Genomic DNA, 24,176 nt, shown 5'->3' with positions numbered 1-24,176 from the left:
TTTTGTTCTTTGTTGATTTAAGGTAGGATGAGTAAAGACAAGAATGTGGTGGGTCGTACTGATGGAAGTGAATCAAATATGGGTAACGATTATAAGCTCTTTAAGAAGTCAGTCAGTGGTGAGTTACAAAGGCTCAATAAAACTCTTGAGAGGTTGACTGAAACTATGGAGAGTTTGAATGTCTCACAAGCTTCCATGATACGAACCAACAAACCCAATCACATGAGAATCAAGGAAGCAAGGATCCATTGGTGCTCCCTAGTGGACCAGTGACAAGGAGCAAAGCTAAGAAGCTTGAAGCAGCTATGAACTTACACATTCAAGAACAAGTAACACAAGAATTGACTGAGCTTGCCTTTGGCAAATGTCTCGTGAAGCTTGAAGACACACCTAAGCTACTCACCTTGCTTAAGGTGTGTAATGGAGATAGCGCTGTCTAATTTATTCAGCATTGATATGATGGGCTTGCTATATTTTTATGATTTAACACTTGTTTTATTTTAGCTTTGTTTGGGCTTGTATTCTGGCCATATTTTATCTTTTAAGTTTTAGAGTGTTGGGCCATGTTTTGGGCTTATGTTTTAATACTTATGCGTTATTTTAGTGTGTGATTGGGCTTGGGCCTTAGGTGTTTAAGTCAGACCCAAGAAGAGTGTTTAGGGTTTTATTTGTTTTTCTCCTTACTATATAAGGATAAGAAACAATTGTAAGAGGCAGCTTTTTATCAAACTTTTCAGAATTTCTTTCATGCCTTTGGCGTGTATTGCTTTGAGTGAGAGTGAGGATTTGCTTTCATCAATTGCACCAGGAATCTTGGCTAACTTATCAACTATTCGTTGTGGCGTTTGTCGGATTCTCATCTAAATCCTTCGATCATTGGTGTTTCAGCTTCTCTAAGTTTGGGATGCCATAGGAGGTGGGTTTATCAGATCTTTGGATTCCGTATCTACTTGTGCGTGTGAGTTTGAGGCTTGTGCCATAGGGTTCCGCGTCAGTTGGTATCAGAGCCAAAGTGAGGTAAATTCTTATTTATCTCAGGATCTAGAGTTATTTTTTTGAGTTTTCATTTTCTTCCTTGTTGTTTTCGGTGAAAGCTTGTGTGTCCATGGCTGCACCTTCTTGATTATTAATCATAAAAAAAAAATTCGAAATCAAAAAAAAAAAAATCGCCTTTGCCTTATTTACCTTGATCTGGCTGAAATTGTGATATGCTTCCTTTTTCATCCATATTTCCTTGCCTATCTCAATTGATTGCTGTAGTTTATGGAAATCAATTTTGAATTTTGAATTGCGTTGAATCCGGATTAAGAGACAAAATAAACCTGCCTATTTCTTAAGGTGCACATTTAAGGCAACTGCATCTAAATCGATTTGGTGTCAAATCCATCTTTTAATGCCAATTTTCGTCCATGATGCTGCACTGAGTGAGATAATTTTTTTTTTTAGCCTATTTGTGGGGTTTTGATACTTGCCTTTTTGGGTAGATTTAAATAGATCCGTATTTAATTTGCGTTGAAGCGAATTAAATTCAAACTTTTGTCCAGATTCGTTTTTATTTGAATTCAAAGTTTCGTTTTGGTTTAAGCTTGCTTTTACTTCCTTGACATGGCTGGAGTATTGTTTGCTTGTGTCTATACTCTAGGTGATATTTTTCAAGTAGCACAACACCTAGTTTGTGTGTTACTTTCCAAATTGTCAGTGTCTTCTTTCTAGTTTTTGCGCGCTTCCTTCTTTCTTTAGGTTTTCTTCTTTGTTTCACTAAACGCACCTTGTGGTTAGTTGGTTGACCTTATTTTCTGAAGTGCAATTGAAGAATCAGCAAAAGAGTGGTAAGTGTGCAGACACTTGAGTGCTTTCCTTTCTAACACAATATTTGCTAGTTCTCTTTGTTCTTTGTTGATTTAAGGTAGGATGAGTAAAGACAAGAATGTGGTGGATAGTACTGGTGAAAGTGAATCGGACATGGGTAACGATTATGAGATCTTTAAGAAATCAGTCAGTGGTGAGTTACAAAGGCTCAGCAGGGCTCTTGAGAGGATGACCGTAAGTATGGAGAGTTTGAAAGTCTCACAGGCTTCCACTTCTACAAGAATGGCCCATCGAATTCTTAACCCCGATAGACCACAAGTCCGAGAACCTCAAGTTTGAGGTGAAATTGATGATACAGAAGATAATGTCGGACAAGGAAAGGGGAGAGGAGAAGTTCATGGAGGTACTAGAGCTGGCGTAGGGTGGAATAGAGGTGGAGATGCTAGACTTGGCAGAAATGATGATGACACCGAGACATACCAAACCAACACAATTGATGGTGACTTGAGCTCCATAAAGATGAAAGTTCCTGAATTTAAAGGGAATAACAATGCTGAAGAATACATTGAATGGGAGAGAAAAACTGAGCAAATATTTGAGTGTCATAACTATACCGAGGAGAAGAAGTCTCATATTGCCGCTGTTGAGTTCACGGGTTATGCCTCTTTCTGGTGGGATCAATTGAAATCCACTAGGAGGAATAAGGGCTTAAGGGCAGTTCCACCATAGGACTACTTGAAAGAGTTGATGCGCCAAAGATTTATTCCTTCGCACTATTATAGGGATTTGTACAACAGGTTGGCAAGACTGGTGCAAGGAGGAAAGAGTGTGGAAGAATGCCACAAGGAGATGGAGATGATGATGGCTAGGGCTCATATTGAGGAGGATGAGCAAATGTTGATGTCCAGATTTCTAGGTGGTCTTAACCACTACATTGCTGAAGAACTTGACATGTACCAATACAATACCATGGAGGATATGGTAGATAAAGCAATGAAAATAGAAAGGCGATACAAGGGCAGAAATAATCTTAAACTCACATACAAGTCCTCAAATAGTGGTGGTGGATTTCCAGGCTATAGAAGTGGAGAAAAGAAAGATTACAAAAGCCCAATCCAAGGGGGCAAAGATTCGGTCCCCACTAACAAAGGACCTTCTCAAGGGAATAATAAGGAACAGTCAGGTACTTCTAACTCTTCTAACCCTAATAGAGAGATAAAATGTTTTAAATGTTTGGGAAAATGACATATTGCATCTCAATGTCCTAATAAAAGAGTTATGATAGCAACTGCTGATGGGGGTGTAGTGTCTGATTCTGACCATAGTGATGATGAGATATATGCTAATATGACTGAATTGATTGATGCTCATAATGACTGTGATGATTCGGATGTGTTTGTTGATAATGTGTTGCTTGCTGAACGTGGTGAGATGCTTGTTGCTAGGCGTGCTTTGAATATCCAGGTTAAGGAAGAAAGCCTAGAACAACGGGAAAACATATTTCACACTAGGTGTTTGGTTAATGGAAAAGTGTGTACTCTCATTATTGATGGGGGTAGTTGCACAAATGTGGCTAGTGTGTATATGATGGAGAAATTGGGTTTGGCTTCTATTAAACACCCTAAGCCATACAGATTGCAATGGTTGAATGACTGTAGTGAGGTTAGGGTTACACGCCAAGTGCTTATACCATTTTCTATTGGTAGGTACAAGGATGAGATCTTGTGTGATGTGGTACCTATGCAGGCAAGCCATATGTTGTTGGGTAGGCCGTGGCAATATGATAGAAAAGTGCAACATGATGGGTTCAATAACAAGTACTCCTTTACTTATGAAGGACAGAAGGTTATACTCGCTCCTTTATCACCTCAAGAGGTATATGCTGATCAAATAAAGATGCTAGAGAGGGAGAGGGAGGCTTCGGCCTTGGCTACAAAGGGGAGTGAGAGCTTGAGTTCTGCGGTAAAAATGAGAGAAAAGTATGAGTCTGAGGGTAAAGAGGCTAGAAAAGAATCAAGACCACTAAATGGCCCATTGGTGAGAGAAAAGATGCAAGAGGGGAAGGCAAAACAGACATTTTATGTGAGAGCGAGAGAGGCTAAGAATGCTATATCTTTAGGGCAGCCCATGTTGCTTATAAGATATAAGGAGATTTTATTTGCTGACACTGATATTAACCTTTCTTCTTTGCCTTCTAGTTTTAAGTCTATGATGCAGGAATTCACTGATGTCTTTCCGGATGAGCTACCTAGTGGATTGCCACCGTTGAGGGGGATTGAGCATCAAATAGATTTCATACCTGGTTCTAGCATTCCAAATAGACCAGCTTACCGAAGCAATCCAATGGAAACAAAGGAAATGCAAAGGCAAATTGACGAGCTTATGGAGAAGGGATTGGTGAGAGAAAGTTTAAGTCCATGTGCTGTTCCTGTGCTGCTTGTTCCAAAGAAGGATGGCACTTGGCGAATGTGTGTTGATTGTAGAGCAGTTAACAAGATCACAGTGAAGTATAGGCATCCTATACCTCGGCTAGATGACATGTTGGATGAGCTTCACGGTGCCAGGTACTTTACAAAAATTGATCTTATGAGTGGATATCATCAGATTAGGATGAAACCTGGTGATGAATGGAAAACTGCATTTAAGACAAAGTATGGTTTGTATGAATGGTTAGTTATGCCTTTTGGTTTGTCAAATGCACCTAGTACGTTTATGAGGCTAATGAATCATGTGTTGTGTGCATACTTAGGAAAATTTGTAGTTGTTTACTTTGATGACATCTTGATCTATAGCAGGTCTCTCGACGAACATATTGAGCATGTTAGGTTGGTTCCGCAGGTTTTGAGGCAAGAGAGCTTGTATGCTAAACTTAAGAAGTGCACATTTTGTATATATAGACTTGTTTTCCTTGGTTTTGTTGTGAGTGCACAGGGTATTGAGGTAGATGAAGAGAAGGTGAAAGCTATAAAGGAGTGGCCTATTCCTAAATCTATTTCAGATGTGAGGAGCTTTCATGGCCTTGTAAGCTTTTACAGGAGGTTTGTGCGCGATTTCTCTACGATTGCAGCACCACTCACAGGAATTATTAAGAAGGAAGTTGGGTTCAAATGGGGAGAGGAGCAACAGAAAGCTTTTGACTGCTTAAAAGGGAAGTTAATATCTGCTCCTATATTATCTTTACCTAACTTTGATAAAACTTTTGAAATTGAGTGTGATGCTTCTGGTGTAGGTATTGGGGTTGTGTTGATGCAAGAGAAGAAACCAATAGCCTATTTTAGCGAGAAGTTGAACGGAGCACATCTCAATTATTCAACCTATGAAAAGGAGTTGTATGCCTTGGTGAGAGCACTGGACGTGTGGCAACACTATCTCCTGCCCAAGGAGTTCGTGATACATACGGATCATGAGTCCTTAAAACACTTGAAGGGACAAGGCAAGTTGAATAAGAGGCATGGTAAGTGGGTTGAGTTTATTGAACAATTCCCATATGTGATTAAGTATAAGCATGGGAAAGACAATATGGTTGCAGATGCTTTGTCTAGGAGGTATGCTTTAATTAATGCTGTGAGTTCTAAATTGCTTGGTTTTGCCCATGTTAAAGACTTGTACATTAATGATGTTGATTTCGGCAATGTGTTTGTGGCTTGTGAGCATGGAGCTTTTAACTCTTTTTATAGGCATGATGGTTACTTGTTTAAGGGTAAGAAATTGTGTGTACCTAGATGCTCTATGCGTGATTTGCTTGTGCTTGAATCTCATTGCGGTGGTTTGATGGGGCATTTTGGAGTACATAAGACTTATGACACCTTATTTGAGCATTTTTATTGGCCTTCAATGCGCAAAGACGTTGAGAAAGTGTGTGCTTCTTGTATTGCATGTAGACAGGCAAAGTGTAAGTCTATGCCTCATGGTCTTTATATGCCTTTACCTGTTCCTAGTTCACCTTGGATGGATATTTCTATGGACTTTGTGCTTGGCTTACCTAGGACTAGGCGTGGTAGAGATAGCATATTTGTTGTTCTCGACAGGTTTAGCAAGATGGCTCACTTCATTCCTTGCCATAAAACTGATGACGCCATCAATGTCGCTGACTTGTTCTTCCGGGAAGTGGTTCGACTTCATGGAGTGCCAAGGACAATTGTGTCAGATAGAGATACAAAGTACCTTTCGCATTTTTGGAAAGTATTGTGGGGTAAGTTGGGTACTAAACTCTTATATTCTACTACTTGTCATCCACAGACAGATGGCCAAACAGAGGTGGTGAATAGAACTCTTGGTACCTTACTCAGAGCTATAGTGGGTAAGAATTTGAACACTTGGGAAGATTGCTTGCCTTTCATTGAGTTTGCATATAACCGTAGCATACATTCTTCTACGGGGTTTTCTCCATTTGAGCTTGTTTATGGTTTTAACCCACTAACTGTACTTGATCTTGTTCCTTTACCTTTACATGATCTTGCTAGTTTAGATGGTTCTAAAAAGGCAGACTTGGTGAAGTCCTTACATGAGAAGGCTAGGTCTAACATAGAAAAGAGGAACAAGGTGTATGCTGACAGGGCAAATAGGAGACGGAAGAAAGTGGTGTTTGTTCCTGGTGATTGGGTTTGGGTGCACTTCCGAAAGGAACGATTTCCAAATCAGAGGAAGAATAAGCTGGATGCTCGTGGTGATGGTCCATTTCAAGTCTTAGAGCGAATCAATGACAATGCTTATAAAATAGACTTGCCAGGTGAGTATGGGGTTAGTGCTACCTTTAATGTGTCTGACTTGTCTCCTTTTGACTATGTTCCAGATTTGAGGACAAATCTTTTCGAGGAAGGAGGGAATGATACGAACCAGCAAACCCAATCACATGAGAATCAAGGAAGCAAGGATCCATTGGTGCTCCCTAGTGGACACTGACAAGGAGCAAAGCTAAGAAGCTTGAAGCAGCTATGAACTTACACATTCAAGAACAAGTAACACAAGAATTGACTGAGTTTGCCTTTGGCAAATGTCTCGTGAAGCTTGAAGACACACCTAAGCTACTCACCTTGCTTAAGGTGTGTAATGGAGATAGCGCTGTCTAATTTATTCAGCATTGATATGATGGGCTTGCTATATTTTTATGATTTAACACTTGTTTTATTTTAGCTTTGTTTGGGCTTGTATTCTGGCCATATTTTATCTTTTAAGTTTTAGAGTGTTGGGCCATGTTTTGGGCTTATGTTTTAATACTTATGCGTTATTTTAGTGTGTGATTGGGCTTGGGCCTTAGGTGTTTAAGTCAGACCCAAGAAGAGTGTTTAGGGTTTTATTTGTTTTTCTCCTTACTATATAAGGATAAGAAACAATTGTAAGAGGCAGCTTTTTATCAAACTTTTCAGAATTTCTTTCATGCCTTTGGCGTGTATTGCTTTGAGTGAGAGTGAGGATTTGCTTTCATCAATTGCACCAGGAATCTTGGCTAACTTATCAATTATTCGTTGTGGCGTTTGTCGGATTCTCATCTAAATCCTTCGATCATTGGTGTTTCAGCTTCTCTAAGTTTGGGGTGCCATAGGAGGTGGGTTTATCAGATCTTTGGATTCCGTATCTACTTGTGCGTGTGAGTTTGAGGCTTGTGCCATAGGGTTCCGCGTCATTCCACTTCTACAAGAATACCTCAAAAAACTCCTAATTGCAATAATGACTGTAATGATTCGGATGTGTTGGTTAATAATGCGTTGCTTGCTGCACATTGTGAGATGCTTGTTGCTAGGCGTGCTCTGAATATGCAGGTTAAGAAAGAAAATCTAGAACAACGGGAAAACATATTTCACACTAGGTGTTTGGTTAATGGAAAAGTGTGTACTCTCATTATTGATGGAGGTAGTTGCACAAATGTGGCTAGTGTGTATATGGTAGAGAAATTGGACTTAGCTTCTATTGAACACCCTAAGCCATACATATTGCAATGGTTGAATGATTGTGGTGAAGTTAGGGTTACACGCCAGGTGGTTATACCATTTTCTATTGGTAGGTACAAGGATGAGATCTTATGTGATGTGGTACCTATGCAGGCAAGCCATATGTTGTTGGGTAGACCGTGGCAACATGATAGAAAGGTGCAACATGATGGGTTCAATAACAAGTACTCCTTCACTCATGAAGGACAGAAGGTTATACTCGCTCCTTTATCACCTCAAGAGGTATATGTTGATCAAATAAAGATGCTGGAGAGGGAGAGGGAGGCTTCGGCCTTGGCCACAAATGGGAGTGAGAGCTTGAATTCTGCAGAAAAGATGAGAGAAAAGAGTGAGTTTGAGGGTAAAGAGGCTGGGAAAGAATCAAGACTAGTTCAAGGAGAGAAGGTGGAGAAAGAAAAGGAGAAAGAAGAGGCTAAAGTTCCAATCTCAACATCCATAGAGATTGAAATTGAAGAGGAAGTTGTTATGCATGAATCTAATGTAGTTGTTGCTGAGAATTCCATCAATGAACTTATAGAAGAGGTTGTGAGTGATGAGGGACATGGGGAGCACGTGATTGATGACGTGGAGGAGGTGAATGAGACTGTTTTGGAAGTTGTAGAGGAGAACGGGTCACATCCCCAATATCTTTCTATGACTAATATTTTTATGCCTAGTTCATTTGTTCTTAATGTGCAGGTTGTTGATGAAAACATTCATGACGAAAGTTTTATCCTATTTCCACCTATTCAAAAGGAGGTCTTTGAAGATACATGGGTTCTTAAAGCTTCCCTTTTTGACATAAATATCAGCAAGATTCGAGGACGAATCTTTTCTAAAGAAGGAGAGAATGATACGGATCCAATAGGGCAAATTTCTAACAATGGTGTGGAGCAAACTTATGTCATTCAAATGGATCTAAAAAGAGTTCAAAATCATATTCATATGATCCATATAGATTTGGGGCGTGCTTCAACTCATATGGGACAGATTTGGTGCAACACTTGCAATCATAGGCTTAGGGAGCCTAATCAAACCTATGGGGTAAAACTACACAAAGGGAAGCCTAAAGTGAAGATCAAGTAAGGTTTTTGTGAAGATTCAACTTTGTAATGATGGGCTTGCTATATTTTATTATTTAACACTTGTTTTATTTTAGCTTTGTTTGGGCTTGTATTCTAGCCATACTTTATCTTTTAAGTTTTAGAGTGTTGGGTCATGTTTTGGGCTTATGTTTTAATACTTATGTGTTATTTTAGTGTGTGATTGGGCTTGGGCCTTATGTGTTTAAGTCAGGCCCAAGAAGAGTGTCTTAGGGTTTTATTTGTTTTTCTCCTTACTATATAAGGATAAGAAATAATTGTAAGAGGGAGCTTTTAATCAAATATTTCAGAATTCTTCTCATGCCTTTGGCGTGTATAGCTTTGAGTGAGAGTGAGGATTTGCTTTCATCAATTGCACCAGGAATCTTGGCTTACTTATCAACTATTCGTTGTAGCGTTTGTCAGATTCTCATCTAAATCCTTCGATCGTTGGTGTTTCAGCTTCTCTAAGTTTGGGGTGCCATAGGAGGTGGGTTTATCAAATCTTTGGATTCCATATCTACTTGTGCGTGTGGGTTTGAGGCTTGTGCCATAGGGTTCCGCGTCATAGGTAAAGATAATATAGGAGCGGATCTTAACTTCCTTTTTAAGCATTCAAAAGCTTTCTGTTGCTCCTCTCCCCATTTGAACCCAACTTCCTTCTTAATAATTCCTGTGAGTGGTGCTGCAATCGTAGAGAAATCGCGCACAAACCTCCTGTAAAAGCTTGCAAGGCCATGAAAGCTCCTCACATCTGAAATAGATTTAGGAATAGGCCACTCCTTTATAGCTTTCACCTTCTCTTCATCTACCTCAATTCCATGTGCACTCACAACAAAACCTAGGAAAACAAGTCTATCTATACAAAATGTGCACTTCTTAAGTTTAGCATACAAGCTCTCTTGCCTCAAAACCTGCAGAACCAACCTAACATGCTCAATATGTTCGTCGAGAGACCTGCTATAGATCAAGATATCATCAAAGTAAACAATTACAAATTTTCCCAAGTATGCACGCAAAACATGATTCATTAGCCTCATAAACGTACTAGGTACATTTGACAAACCAAAAGGCATAACTAACCATTCATACAAACCATACTTTGTCTTAAATGTAGTTTTCCATTCATCACCAGGTTTCATCCTAATCTGATGATATCCACTCATAAGATCAATTTTTGTAAAGTACCTGGCACCATGAAGCTCATCCAACATGTCATCTAGCCGAGGTATAGGATGTCTGTACTTCACTGTGATCTTGACAACTGCTCTACAATCAACACACATTCGCCAAGTGCCATCCTTCTTTGGAACAAGCAGCACAGGAACAGAACATGGACTTAAACTCTCTCTCACCAATCCCTTCTCCATAAGCTCGTCAATTTGCCTTTGCATTTCCTTTGTTTCCATTGAATTGCTTCGGTAAGCTGGTCTATTTGGAATGCTAGAACCAGGTATGAAATCTATCTGATGCTCAATCCCCCTCAACGGTGGCAATCCACTAGGTAGCTCATCTGGAAAGACATCAGTGAATTCCTGCATCATAGACTTAAAACTAGAAGGAAAAGAAGAAAGGTTAATATCAGTGTCAACAAATAAAATCTCCTTATATCTTATAAGCAACATGGGCTGCCCTAAAGATATAGCACTCTTAGCCTCTATCGCTCTCACATAAAATGTATGTTTTGCCTTTTCCTCTTGCATCTTTTCTCTCACCAATGGGCCATTTATTGGTCTTGATTCTTTTCCAGCCTTTTTACCCTCAGACTCACACTTTTCTCTCATTTTTACCGCAGAACTCAAGCTCTCACTCCCCTTTGTAGCCAAGGCCGAAGCCTCCCTCTCCCTCTCCAGCATCTTTATTTGATCAGCATATACCTCTTGAGGTGATAAAAGAGCGAGTATAACCTTCTGTCCTTCATAAGTAAAGGAGTACTTGTTATTGAACCCATCATGTTGCACCTTTCTATCATATTGCCACGGCCTACCCAAAAACATATGGCTTGCCTGCATAGGTACCACATCACACAAGATCTCATCCTTGTACCTACCAATAGAAAATGGTATAAGCACTTGGTGTGTAACCCTAACCTCACCACAATCATTCAACCATGCAATCTGTATGGCTTAGGGTGTTTAATAGAAGCCAAACCCAATTTCTCCACCATATACACACTAGCCACATTTGTGCAACTACCCCCATCAATATACACTTTTCCATTAACCAAACACCTAGTGTGAAATATGTTTTTCCATTGTTCTAGGCTTTCTTCCTTAACCTGGATATTCAAAGCACGCCTAGCAACAAGCATCTCACCACGTTCAGCAAGCAACACATTATCAACAAACACATCCGAATCATCACAGTCATTATGAGTATCAATCAATTCAGTCATATTAGCGTATATCTCATCATCACTATGATCAGAATCAGACACTACACCCCCATCAGCAGTTGCTATCATAACTCTTTTATTAGGACATTGAGATGCAATATGTCCTTTTCCCAAACATTTAAAACATTTTATCTCTCTGTTAGGGTTAGAAGAGTTAGAAGTACCTGACTGTTCCTTGTTATTCCCTTGAGAAGGTCCTTTGTTAGTGGGAACTGAATCTTTGCCCCCTTGGATTGGGCTTTTGTAATCTTTCTTTTCTCCACTTCTATAGCCTGGAAATCCACCACCACTATTTGAGGACTTGTATGTGAGTTTAAGATTATTTCTGCCCTTGTGTCGCCTTTCTATTTTCATTACTTTATCTACCATATCCTCCATGGTATTGTATTGGTACATGTCAAGTTCTTCAGCAATGTAGTGGTTAAGACCACCTAGAAATCTGGACATCAACATTTGCTCATCCTCCTCAATATGAGCCCTAGCCATCATCATCTCCATCTCCTTGTGGTATTCTTCCACACTCTTTTCTCCTTGCACCAGTCTTGCCAACCTGTTGTACAAATCCCTATAATAGTGCGAAGGAATAAATCTTTGGCGCATCAACTCTTTCAAGTAGTCCCATGGTGGAACTGCCCTTAAGCCCTTATTCCTCCAAGTGGATTTCAATTGATCCCACCAGAAAGAGGCATAACCCGTGAACTCAACGGCGGCGATATGAGACTTCTTCTCCTCGGTATAGTTATGACACTCAAATATTTGCTCAGTTTTTCTCTCCCATTCAATGTATTCTTCAGCATTGTTATTCCCTTTAAATTCAGGAACTTTCATCTTTATGGAGCTCAAGTCACCATCAATTGTGTTGGTTTGGTATGTCTCGGTGTCATCATCATTTCTGCTAAGTCTAGCATCTCCACCTCTATTCCATCCTACGCCAATTCTATTACCTCCATGAACTTCTCCTCTCCCCCTTCCTTGTCCGACAATATCTTCTGTATCATCAACTTCACCTCGAACTTGAGGTTCTCGGACTTGTGGTCTATCGGGGTTAAGAATTCGATGGGCCATTCTTGTAGAAGTGGAAGCCTGTGAGACTTTCAAACTCTCCATACTTACGGTCATCCTCTCAAGAGCCCTACTGAGCCTTTGTAACTCACCACTGACTGATTTCTTAAAGATCTCATAATCGTTACCCATGTCCGATTCACTTTCACCAGTACTATCCACCACATTCTTGTCTTTACTCATCCTACCTTAAATCAACAAAGAACAAAGAGAACTAGCAAATATTGTGTTAGAAAGGAAAGCACTCAAGTGTCTGCACACTTACCACTCTTTTGCTGATTCTTCAATTGCACTTCAGAAATAAGGTCAACCAATTAACCACAAGGTGCGTTTAATGAAACAAAGAAGAAAACCTAAAGAAAGAAGGAAGCGTGCAAAAACTAGAAAGAAGACACTGACAATGTGGAAAGTAACACACAAACTAGGCTTTATGCTACTTGAAAAATATCACCTAGAGTATAGACACAAGCAAACAATACTCCAGCAATGTCAAGGAAGTAAAAGCAAGCTTAAACCAAAAACGAAACTTTGAATTCAAATAAAAACGAATCTGGACAAAAGTTTGAATTTAATTTGCTTCAATGCAAATTAAATACGGATCTATTTAAAACTACCCAAAAAGACAAGTATCAAAACCCCACAAATAGGCTAAAAAAAAATATATCTCACTCAGTGCAGCATCATGGATGAAAATGGGCATTAAAAGATGGATTTGATACCAAATCGATTTAGATGCAATTGCCTTAAATGTGCACCTTAAGATATAGGTAGATTTCTTTTGTCTCCTAATCTGGGTTCAACCCAATTCAAAATTCAAAATTGATTTCCATAAACTACAGCAATCAATTGAGATAGGTAAGGAAATATGGATGAAAAAGGAAGCATATCACAATTTCGGCCAGATCAAGATAAATATGGCAAAGGCGATTTTTTTTTTTCGTTTTTTTTTTTTTGGATTTCGAATTTTTTCTTCCAAAAGAGATTATGTGATCATTTATCAAGAAGGTGTAGCCATGAATATGCAAGCTTTCACTGAAATCAATAAGGAAGAAAAGGAAAACTCAAAAACCCTAGATCCTAAGATAAATCAAAATTTACCTCACTTTGGCTCTGATACCAACTGACGCGGAACCCTATGGCACAAGCCTCAAACCCACATGCACAAGTAGATATGGAATCCAAAGATTTGATAAACCCACCTCCTATGGCACCCCAAACTTAGAGAAGCTGAAACACCAATGATCGAAGAACTTAGATGAGAATCTGACAAACGTCACAACGAATAGTTGATAAGTAAGCCAAGATTCCTAGTGCAATTGATGAAGCAAATCCTCACTCTCACTCAAAGCAATACACGCCAAAGGCATGAGAAGAATTCTGAAATTTTGATTAAAAACTGCCTCTTACAATTGTTTCTTATCCTTATATAGTAAGGAGAAAAACAAATAAAATCCTAAGACACTCTTCTTGGGTCTGACTTAAACACCTAAGGCCCATGCCCAATCACACACTAAAATAACGCATAAATATTAAAACATAAGCCCAAAACATGGCCCAACATTCTAAAACTTAAAAGATAAAATATGGCCAGAATACAAGGCCAAACAAAGCTAAAATAAAACAAGTATTAAATCATAAAAAAATAGCAAGCCCATCATATCAATGCTGAATAAATTAGACAGCACTATCTCCATTAAACACTTTAAGCAAGGTGAGTAGCTTAGGTGTGTCTTCAAGCTTCACAAGACATTTGCCAAAGGTAAGCTCAGTCAATTCTTGTGTTACTTATTCTTGAATGTGTAAGTTCATAGCTGCTTCAAGCTTCTTAGCTTTGCTCCTTGTCACTGGTCCACTAGGGAGCACCAATGGATCCTTGCTTCCTTGATTCTCATGTGATTGGGTTTGCTAGTTCGTATCAATTATGCCAGCCAAATCTTGAAGGGGGGAGAGCTGAACTATCCTCCTCTTGCAAAGTTGGCATTGGCAGTCCTGATGTCTGCCACAAAGTTACGTCCATACTTCGACTCACACACTATAGAAGTTAGGACAGATTATCCTTTGCGAAAGGTTTTATATAGGTCGGAGCTTTCACGGCTATCCACCTGGGCAGTAATATTGTCAGCCTATGATATCAGGTATGTCTTAAGAAAGGCCATGAAACCCCAAGCAGTAGTCGGTTTTATTGCAAAAATGACTCCTCCATTAAAGTCTTCAGAATTTCCTGAATCAACCATCAAGGAGTGGAAGGTTTAGGCAGATGGAGCTTACAGATCTGGAACTTCTGAAATTGGGATCCTCTTGCAGAGTCAAACCAAGATAAAGCAACACTACGTGACAAAACTTGCTTTCAACGCTACCAACAACATAGCCGAGTACGAGACAGTAATAATGGCCCTAAAAATCATCAGGAAATAGGTATACAAAAATCTACTGTTTTTAGTGATTCACAGTTGGTTGTTAATTAGTGCTAGAGACAGTTTAAAATTTGAGAATCAAATCTCGTCAAATACGAGAAAAAGGTTTGCTCCTTAAAGGAAAGGATCAAAGACAGGCAGGGCAACCGTGAGCTTCACCAGGTGGCTAGAGGTGATAATGAAGAGGCCTATTTTCTAGCTAAAATGGCAGCAATAGAGGAAGGAGGATCATGGATGACACCCGCGTATAAGTTTTTGACACAAGATGATCTACCGGCTGATGAATTATCAGCTAAACAGGTAATAAGATAATCCTCTAAATATGCACTAATTGATGGTTGTTTGTACAAGAGGTTCTCAACTCAACCATGGCCATATTGTGTTACGGAAGTGGAAGGCTAGAAAATCCTAAAGGACATTCATGAAGGTGATTGCGAGAGCCATGATGGAGCTTGGACGATCACTCGGAAAGCATTCAGACAAGGATACTACTAGCCAATGATAATGCAAGATGCAAAGCAGCTTGTCCAAAAATGTCAAAGATGTCAAGTACATGCGAGTATTCCAAGGATCCTTGGAGAGATGCAATCAGCAATTGGAAACTCTGGCCTTTCTTTCAGTGGGGGCTAGACATCCTTGACCCATTTCTGAAGGCAGCTGGGTCAAGGAAATTCATTGTAACGACCCGAAAATCGGACCGCTACCGGCACTAGGATCCAGATCGGCTTAAGGCCGCCAGGACCCGTAGCAAGCCAAATATTCATCCTGTATACCTGTTTAATCCCATACATGATCAACAATTACATAAAAATTTAAAACTTTCTCATTTATTCATTCATTCATTCATTCATTCATTCTTTCATTCATTCTTTCATTCATTCTTTCATTCATACTTTCATTCATACTTTTACTCATACTTTCACCAAGCTTAACCTGTGCATGCACAAATCATAACATAAAACCTCGCACTGGAGTCCTCATCAAATACTCCAATGGGGTAACATAACATACATTAAGCTTGGTTTACAATAATCATCATTAACATCTAAGATCATATACTAGAGAGGGATTAACAACATACTATGGTCAAGCACAACTCTAAACTTCCATAAGCATCATTACATTACATTTCTATACTATACTTTTACATTACATCATATTCATGTCCACAGCTAACTATTACATAAAACATGACTCTACTCCTGCTGACCTCCTGGTCTACCCTGTACCTACAAACCTAGGGGTTAAGGGAGAGGGGTGAGCTATAAAGCCTAGTGAGCAGAATAAATAAACATACAATTTAAATTTCATGCTTTCATGAAATGCAACACATCACAAACAAATCACATCAAGGATGAACTTGTCACCAATAGCCCACTGCACGTTCCAATAGTGCCAGGGGCGTAGAATGGGCCTCACTGGTCTTTCTCTTACATTAACATAACATAACATTCCAATATGCCAGGGGCGTAGAATGGGCCTCACTAGTCTTTCTCTTCCATAGTGCCAGGGGCGTAGAATGGGCCTCACTAGTCTTTCTCTTCCATAGTGCCAGGGGCGTAGAATGGGCCTCATTGGTCTTCCATACCGTATCATATCATATCATAACATAGTGCAGGCTAAAGGATCATCCAACATTCATCCACATCAACAACATATTATGCAATGCAACATATTCGTGAATTCTAATGCAAGCACCCTAGTATATCTCATGGCATTCATGATGCATGTATCATGCTCAAAATTTATTTATTTGCTTTGAAATGTAATAAGTTATTCCACTCACCTCTGGCTGAAGCTCTAATGACTCTGAAGCAGCTATCTCACTGCTGAGGCCCTCGGTTCCTCGGGTCCGAACCTACACAGGTGGACTCAAATGAGGGACCAAACATCCATGAACATGACTCTAAAATACTCCCCAAAAACCCCCTAAAACACCTTAAAACAATCATATAAATCATGCAAAAGAAGGCTGAACAGGGCACTTTCGGCGGCAAGTTCGGCGGCCGAAAGTCCCTCCAGAGCTGAAAGTCATGCACCTTCGGCGGCACTTTCGGCGGCCGAAGGTTCCCTCCAGAGACGAAACTCATGCATGTTCGACGGCACCTTTGGCGGCCGAAACTCCCTTCCAGAGCTGAAAGTCCACTTTCGGAGGCAGGGTTCGGCAGCCAAAAGTTGGCCTCCACAGGCAGGTTCGACGGCCGAAAGTCCCTTCGGCTGCCGAACTTGAGTTCTTCCAAAGGGCAGAACTCAGCCTCTTACATGCACAAATGCCTCCCAACCCATTCCATCATGCATTTACCTAGTCTATAACATGCAAACTCAAGCCAACAAGCACATAGGGGTCTCAAACTAACTTAAACCCCAACCAAAGCACATCAAACATGCATATACAACATACATTGCTCAATAACTCAACAAAAACCCATAAAACCAACCTAAACATGCATTTCTACCCCACAAAACTCATAAAACTTGTTTAAAACATACTAGAATGGCAGGATCGAAGCTTGCCTCTTGAAGATCTAGAGGAGAAACGATCCTAACTTGGAGATGGGGGAGATCTCAAGTCTTTGGTCTCCAAGCTCCAAAACTAGCTCTTTTGCTCAAATATCTTCAAATCAAGATAAAACTCGTTAAAACTCTAAAGATCGGAGGAAAAACATCAAAAACGAAGCATAGGAGAGCAGGGACTCACTGTGGCCGAAAATGGGGAGAAAACTCGCCCGTTTCAGCCATAGAGCCCTTTTATAGGGGCTGCCAGACCACCTTTCGGTAGCCTAAAGTGCCTCCAAAACTCATGCAAGTTCGGCGGCCGAACATGAGGTTCGGCGGCCGAACCTTTGAAACTTTCGAAAGCCTAACTTGCCCCCCTAAACTATCCAATGTTCGGCGGCCGAACTTGAGGTTCGGCGGCCGAACCTGGAAATGCCTCCTTGGTCTTTTTCATTCAAAACTCAATTTTCTTTCTTGCTTAAAACCATAAAATACATTAAAACATTTTATGAAAACATGGTTTTACCCTTCTAGAGGTTTCCGACATCCGAGATTCCACCGGACGGTAGGAATTCCGATACCGGAGTCTAGCCGGGTATTACATTCATAATTGTGATAGTGGATCATTTCAGTAAGTGGGCTGAGGCTGAGGCAGTTTAGTCCATACCATCCAACAAGCGATCTCTTTTGTCAACAAGAATATCTTCACTTAGTTTGGAATCCTAAAGGTAGTAATCACTGACAACGAAACTCAATTTGTGAGTTTTAAGTTTAAAGATTTCTGCAGAAAATGAGAGATTGACTTAAGGTTTAGTTTAGCCTATCACCCATAGACTAATAGAATGGTCGATGTTACAAACAGGACTATCCTACAAGGACTAAAGAAAAGACTCGATAAAGCTACGGGCAATTGGCTGAGAAATTGCTCCACATACTCGATAAAGCTATGGGCAATTGGCTGAGAAATTGCTCCACATACTTTGGGCATATAGAACAACCCCAAGAATAGCCACAGGGGAAACACCTTTCTCTCTTATGTATGAGGCCAAGGTAGTAATCCCCGTGGAAATCCAAGTAAGTAGTTTCAGGACACAGTACCTTGAAATTTCAGAAAATCTTAAACAAATGCAATTCAATTTGGATCAAACTAAATTTTTATGAGAAAATGTCTAGAATGTTCAACAGTAGAGTCAAGTCACGTGCTTTTAATGTGGGGAACTTAGTCCTTAAAAGGACGAATATAACAAGCGGTAATATCGGGTCTAGTAAGTTGGGCGAAAACTGAAAAGGACTATTTAGGGTCTCGAAGATTATTTGTTCAGGGACTTATAAGCTAGCTAAGTTAGATGGCCAAGTCATTCCCCACTCCTGAAATATTTATAATTTGAGAAAATTTTTATCAACAACAGTTAACGAGGTATTTTTTTTTATTTGTTGTGTTTTTTAGTGACAAGGAATATTGGAGTTGCCTTCTTCAAAGATATTAAAGAGCATTCATTAAAGGCCACACTGTGGGTTCCATCAAGTCATGATCCGAGTGTTAGTCCTGCTGAATAAGGCATCTTATACCAGGCCACAAGGCAGATTCTGCCAGGGCATAATCTGAGCATTGTTCCCGCTAACTAAGACATTTTATGCCCAAGTCACAAGGTAGGTATCTGCCAGACTCAACGATTGGGCGTTAGTCCCATATTTATAAAAAAATTTTAAGGCTTTTTATGCTCAGACCATAAGGCAGGTATCCCTCAGGCCTAATAACTAGGTATTTGCCCCACTTATAATTTTCTAAGGCATGTTATGCCTAGACCGCAAGGCGGGTATCTGCCAGGCTACATGTCCACGTGTTGGTTCCATTTTATAAATTTTCCAAGTTATTTATTTTATGGCTACTAGTTAGAGCACCGACCTAGAGTTACGGTTAGGTGTTGACCCTTTAACAATTTTTTAGAAATTATTCAAGTCTTGTTTGGCAAAAGAAATGGAAGAGGGTTATGGACGAGTACCGATCATACAAGCAATTAGAGAAAATGTGAGAGAAAATATTTTTCATTAAAAACAAAGCATATTACATAAGAGGAGGCATATCTTCAGGTTTCTCCTCTTGAGTCTCTATTACGTCAGTATATTATACATATATTACATTATTTGCAGAGACCTAGTTGGTGGAATTGTCCTCGGCTTGTCCCTCCTCCTCTCGCTCATCCTCATCTCCTTCCTCCTCCAAGAAGATTTCATCTATCCTGGGAAAGTCTTCAGAAGGGAACTGTTTCACTAGCTCCTTCTTGACTGAATCTTAGCCCTCGATGAACATCTCCCCTTCCTGGGCCACTGTCTCCTAAAGCTCGACCTTTAATTCAATAATTCTATTAGAGGCGGCCCAGTTCTCCTCAACCTGAGACTGTAGCTCCTGGACTTGGCGCTGAAGTATGGCCACTTGATTCTCGACTTCTTTTGTCTAATTCTCAAGGGCTGATTTTGAAGTATTTTCCTGATCCAAGTTCGCCTAGAGCTTGTCCACCGACTCTAGAGTCTCTTTCATGGTTGATACGAGCAAGTTTTTTATCACATGTTGGTCCTGGGTTCCGCATCAATGATGCCTTCCACTTCGTCAACCCCAACCTTCAGCCTTAAGCACTCCTGTTACAAAAGACCTTTGTTTGTCTCCTACTCCCCAAACTTTCGTCTCAGAGCCTTGTTCCACTCTTTGGCCATATACGCACAGAGAGCACTCTCCATGACAGAGTGGATAATGTTGTTGTAGAAATCATTAGTCTCGACAACATTCAAGCGATTATGGTCTTCGGGCCTTAAGGCATCCTTTGCAATGAGGAAAGATAGATAGGGCTCTTCAAGAAGGGAGGTAGTTTGAGTCAGAGCCAACACTAGATGTTGGATGCCCCAGGGCCAAGCTGTTTCAACATTAGCGTCTTGAACAGGGGCTGCTGTAGGAGCATCCCTAGAAGAAGACTCAAGCTAAGAGGGGACTGTTTCCTCGGTTGCAAGTGGAGGAGGGGGAGGAGGAAGCATGATTATCTCCTCTGCTCGACGAGCCCATTTGGGAGGTGGATTGGACGCTCCAGCAACAACTTTGCCCTTGCGGGCAGCACAAGCCGCCTTGGCGAACTTGCTCCTTGATTTGGCCATATCTGCATAGAGCAAAAAGTAAGTTAGGCAATTTGAAGTATAAAAGAAGTTGAAAAGAAAAATACACTGCTCGTTAGCCTGGGAGGTGCTTTCCTCAAGGCTATAAAGGTTGGGCAGGTGAGGACCCCGAGCTTGGTTCGCCTGGAGATGGCTCTGCCAAGATAAAACAGCGTTCCTCACCGTCTTGGTGATATCTACTTTTGGGGACGTGGTCATTGTTTGGAGGAAGTTCAAAGCCTCTTCCTCACTCCTCTGTAGTTGAACCCCATCCTTTCTCAGAGCTCCACATACGCATTACAACTAGTACGAATGGGATCAAAACCCTCAGACACCCGGTGGCGGAGAATGAAATTTTTATTTTTCTAGCGTTTCAGGGATAAGGGGATCCAGTTAAAGAGTGTCTGATATTTTCTCCCACTGAAGAACCAGAACTCCTCATTATTTTGTATACCCAGCTAGTACAGTTGGAAGAAGAGCACAATGCTCGACTCTATATTATTATTAAAACAAACAAACTGAAAAGCTACCAAGATCTTCTAGCTGTTGGGGTGCAGCTAGACAATTGACAGCTTATGGAATCAAAGGACCTTAGTGAAGAATGAGTCCATGAAAAATTGAAAACCCACCTTCAGCTATTCTTCATAGACCATTATGGTATCTTTTGCAGGGATCTAGTCATCCATGCGAATGCTTGGAGGTGGAGCATAAACTCGGAAGATCTCTCGAGAGATTTGGTAGTGATCATGAAGGCGATCTACATCCTTCTCGGTCAGCATGAAACATCATTTATCTAGACGCTTTTGTTATAAAATACCACCCTCAACGAGACGATGAGAATAGGAGTGTGAATAGGGTCGTCGGAGGAAGAGGTTGAGGCTGGATTTCCATTAGAAGCAGAAGAAGAAGTGTTCCTATTCATTACTATGGAAGAAAAGGCGAATAGGAATTAACTTGAGTTAGTGTGTGAATGAAAAAGGATGTGTAGTCGAGTCTTTTCTAAAGTGTAGAAGTCAATTGTGAGCAAAAGTGGTATCTAGAATAGAAGTAAGATTTTTATATGACGATTTCTGCGGTAGTTTTTTAATGTGGCTCAAAGAACAAGACGATCATTATTTATAGGAAGGAGCAGGCAAAGCATCTGAGCAAGGAAAAACCAATTTAAATGAGCCACATGCCACCCAAATCGTGAAAACAACTGTTACTTTCGAATTTGAAAAATCGAAGACCAGTGGGGGACCTATGATATAACACAACAATTGCCCAAATGAGTTGTCATCATAAGACAGGATCACGTGACAAAAATTTGATAAGCCGATACGCGGTCCTACCCATGGAAAGGAAGACCCAGACACTATAAAACTTAGTTTTTCATCAAGACTCGCCCTCTTCTGAAGAGGGCGAGTCTTCACATAAAGTTACTGTTAGCAGGCACAATCCAGCAAATCCCCATTATGCCTATAATCACGGGATTCCTGATCAATTAGCGGGTGAAATCTTTTATCAATTAGCCGGCACCAGCCGCATTCTTACATAATTACTGTTAAATTCTAAACAATTACTTATATTCGTACTTTTGTTCAGTTTACTAACTTGAACGTCAAAGTGGTTGTCAAAACGCTATCCATCTCACATTCTCTTTTTTACAGAATAATCAATCGCAACACAACTCCATTTCACCCATATCATCTTGTACAAGAACAATAACAATAATAATAATAATAATACGTTTTAACAACCATAATAATAATAATAATACGTTTTTCATGTGTGTGCACATAGATATAAACAAACTTTTCCTTTCCTTTATAAAAATTATAATATTATAAATAATTTTTAAAAAATAAGAATATTTTTATGCTTTCAAAACTTTTCCCTCTTTTTATGTTGTTGTGTGAATATATATGCATGTACATATTGTAATAATTAAAATAAATTATAGATTATAAATGGTTAACCATCTTAGATTTACATTAAAAAGAATTTAATGAATTTATAGTTTTATTTGATTATAAGTAATTTATTTTGAGAATAAATATTTAAAAAATAAAAAATAATTTATAACTAGTAAAGTTTCATTATTCAACGAATAAGAAATTCGATAAATATGAATACTATTAATATCAATCTATTATATGCATGAATTTTTCAAAAAATAATATATACATATAACCCCTTAATTTTTTTTAAAAGAAATAGATTTGGTTCTTCGATTTTTATTTTAATATATTTACTTAAAATTAATTTTTTACAGTTAAATTTAATAATTATTATTATTATTATTATTATTATTGATGTAAATAATATTAAAATATATTAAATTTGAATTTCAATAATCTAAATCACATTAATAATAAAAGTTAAAATTCTAATTATAATAATTCTAATTATAATAAGATATTATTCATATTATATTAAAATATTATCTATTCTATATTCTATTTTGTTTATACTATGTTAAATATAATTTTATCTATCTTATACATTTTTAACAATATCTAAATTTTATCCTAACACGCTATATAAGAGTTAACAATTTTCATAATTAGATATATTTTTTTTAATAGTCAATTCAATTATTTATTCATACCGAATATTCATATGGTGTGTATAATATTATTGTCGTCATATATGAAACGATTATAATTCACAAATCAATTTCTTATACACTGCCGGAAAAACTCAATACTTAAAATAAGCTTCAAGAGATGACACAGAGACCAGCTAAAGGACGTTGGTCGTCCAAGATAAAATGGCCAAGTGCTTGAACTCCTCAATCTGAAAGAAAGAGTTTCTTATAGACAATTTCTACATGAAGATTTGGTATAGAGGTAAGAGCTTGATATTTACGAGCTTGTCACTAGCTGAGGTAAGTACCCTAGATTCTCTTTATATTGTCAATCTTGCCATTGCAATGTGAACATTGCCTCATATTAAAAAGAAAACCTCTCTGCATTGATGAAAGTGAGAGTGACCGCAATTTTAATTTTATTTGCTAACTATTCCACGTGTTATTTGTTGTTGAAAGGCATAAATCTTGTTAAATCATTAAAAAAACCTTCTGTCAAAAAAGAAAAAGATGTCAGTGTTTGTTGTTGGAGATGAAAGTGATTGAAAATTACAAATAATGCCATTAAGGAAAGCCTACTTTAAAACATTAATTTTGAAATAGCTTTTGCTTTTTAGCAGAAAACCAATTATTTTAAAATTACATAAATTAACATCTTCATTTTTATTGGTTGAAACTCTCGTTTGTATATGTTGAGAAATTTATAAAATATGCCATTGGCCATTGGAAAAAATAACGAAATTTCATGTTAAGGAAACAACTTATTATTTCTTGAAATTAATAAATCTCCCTTGCACAACCTGCATGAAGATTGTTACAAGTATTGTTGGACATCCTATTATTCATAAATTATCTATTATCGTTATTTTCCTCAGACACTTTGCCATTAATTATAAAGTTAGCCCTCATTTTATAATGTTTTCATTGTTGGCAATTACAGTTTTGGTCTTTGAAATTCTAGGATCCTAACACTTTCCCTACTTAAATGATCAATATTGTTATCGACTAAGCTTTGCAGAGGTCATCAATCTTCTGCTTGGACACTTGATTCTTTATCGCACTTGGAGTTACTGTTATAGATTATCTTGTGTGTTGTTGCACAAAATTGCTATGTGATTGAATACTTGGTTTTGGATGCTCTGCCCTTTGATGTCCCAATCTTCTGCAAATGTTTCTAGAGGTGGATACCTCAATCCTCTGCGCAAAATTATGCAATGAACTCCATTGACTATTGGTTCTGAGTGACGACTAGGCTGTGAAATCTCCACGGCAAGATGTTAT

General features: G+C 38.9%; 1 protein-coding gene across 1 annotated transcript; it reads left to right on the top strand.

The window, feature by feature from the left end:
• Positions 1–3,447: 3,447 nt before the first annotated feature.
• On the top strand, positions 3,448–19,816 carry LOC122725281 (the record flags this gene model as incomplete). The annotated part of the gene is made up of 8 exons (XM_043962318.1): positions 3,448–3,802; positions 3,866–4,634; positions 9,988–9,997; positions 13,579–13,599; positions 14,217–14,522; positions 14,580–14,657; positions 14,810–14,989; positions 19,556–19,816. Coding segments are annotated over 8 exons (1,980 nt in total), but the record flags the coding sequence as incomplete, so codon positions are not given.
• Positions 19,817–24,176: the final 4,360 nt, after the last annotated feature.

This window comes from Manihot esculenta, chromosome 12, assembly GCF_001659605.2.
Source record: "Manihot esculenta cultivar AM560-2 chromosome 12, M.esculenta_v8, whole genome shotgun sequence".
Lineage (NCBI taxonomy): Eukaryota > Viridiplantae > Streptophyta > Magnoliopsida > Malpighiales > Euphorbiaceae > Manihot > Manihot esculenta.
Note: the sequence above shows the minus strand (reverse complement) of the source record. Positions and strands in the feature narration are given on the sequence as shown.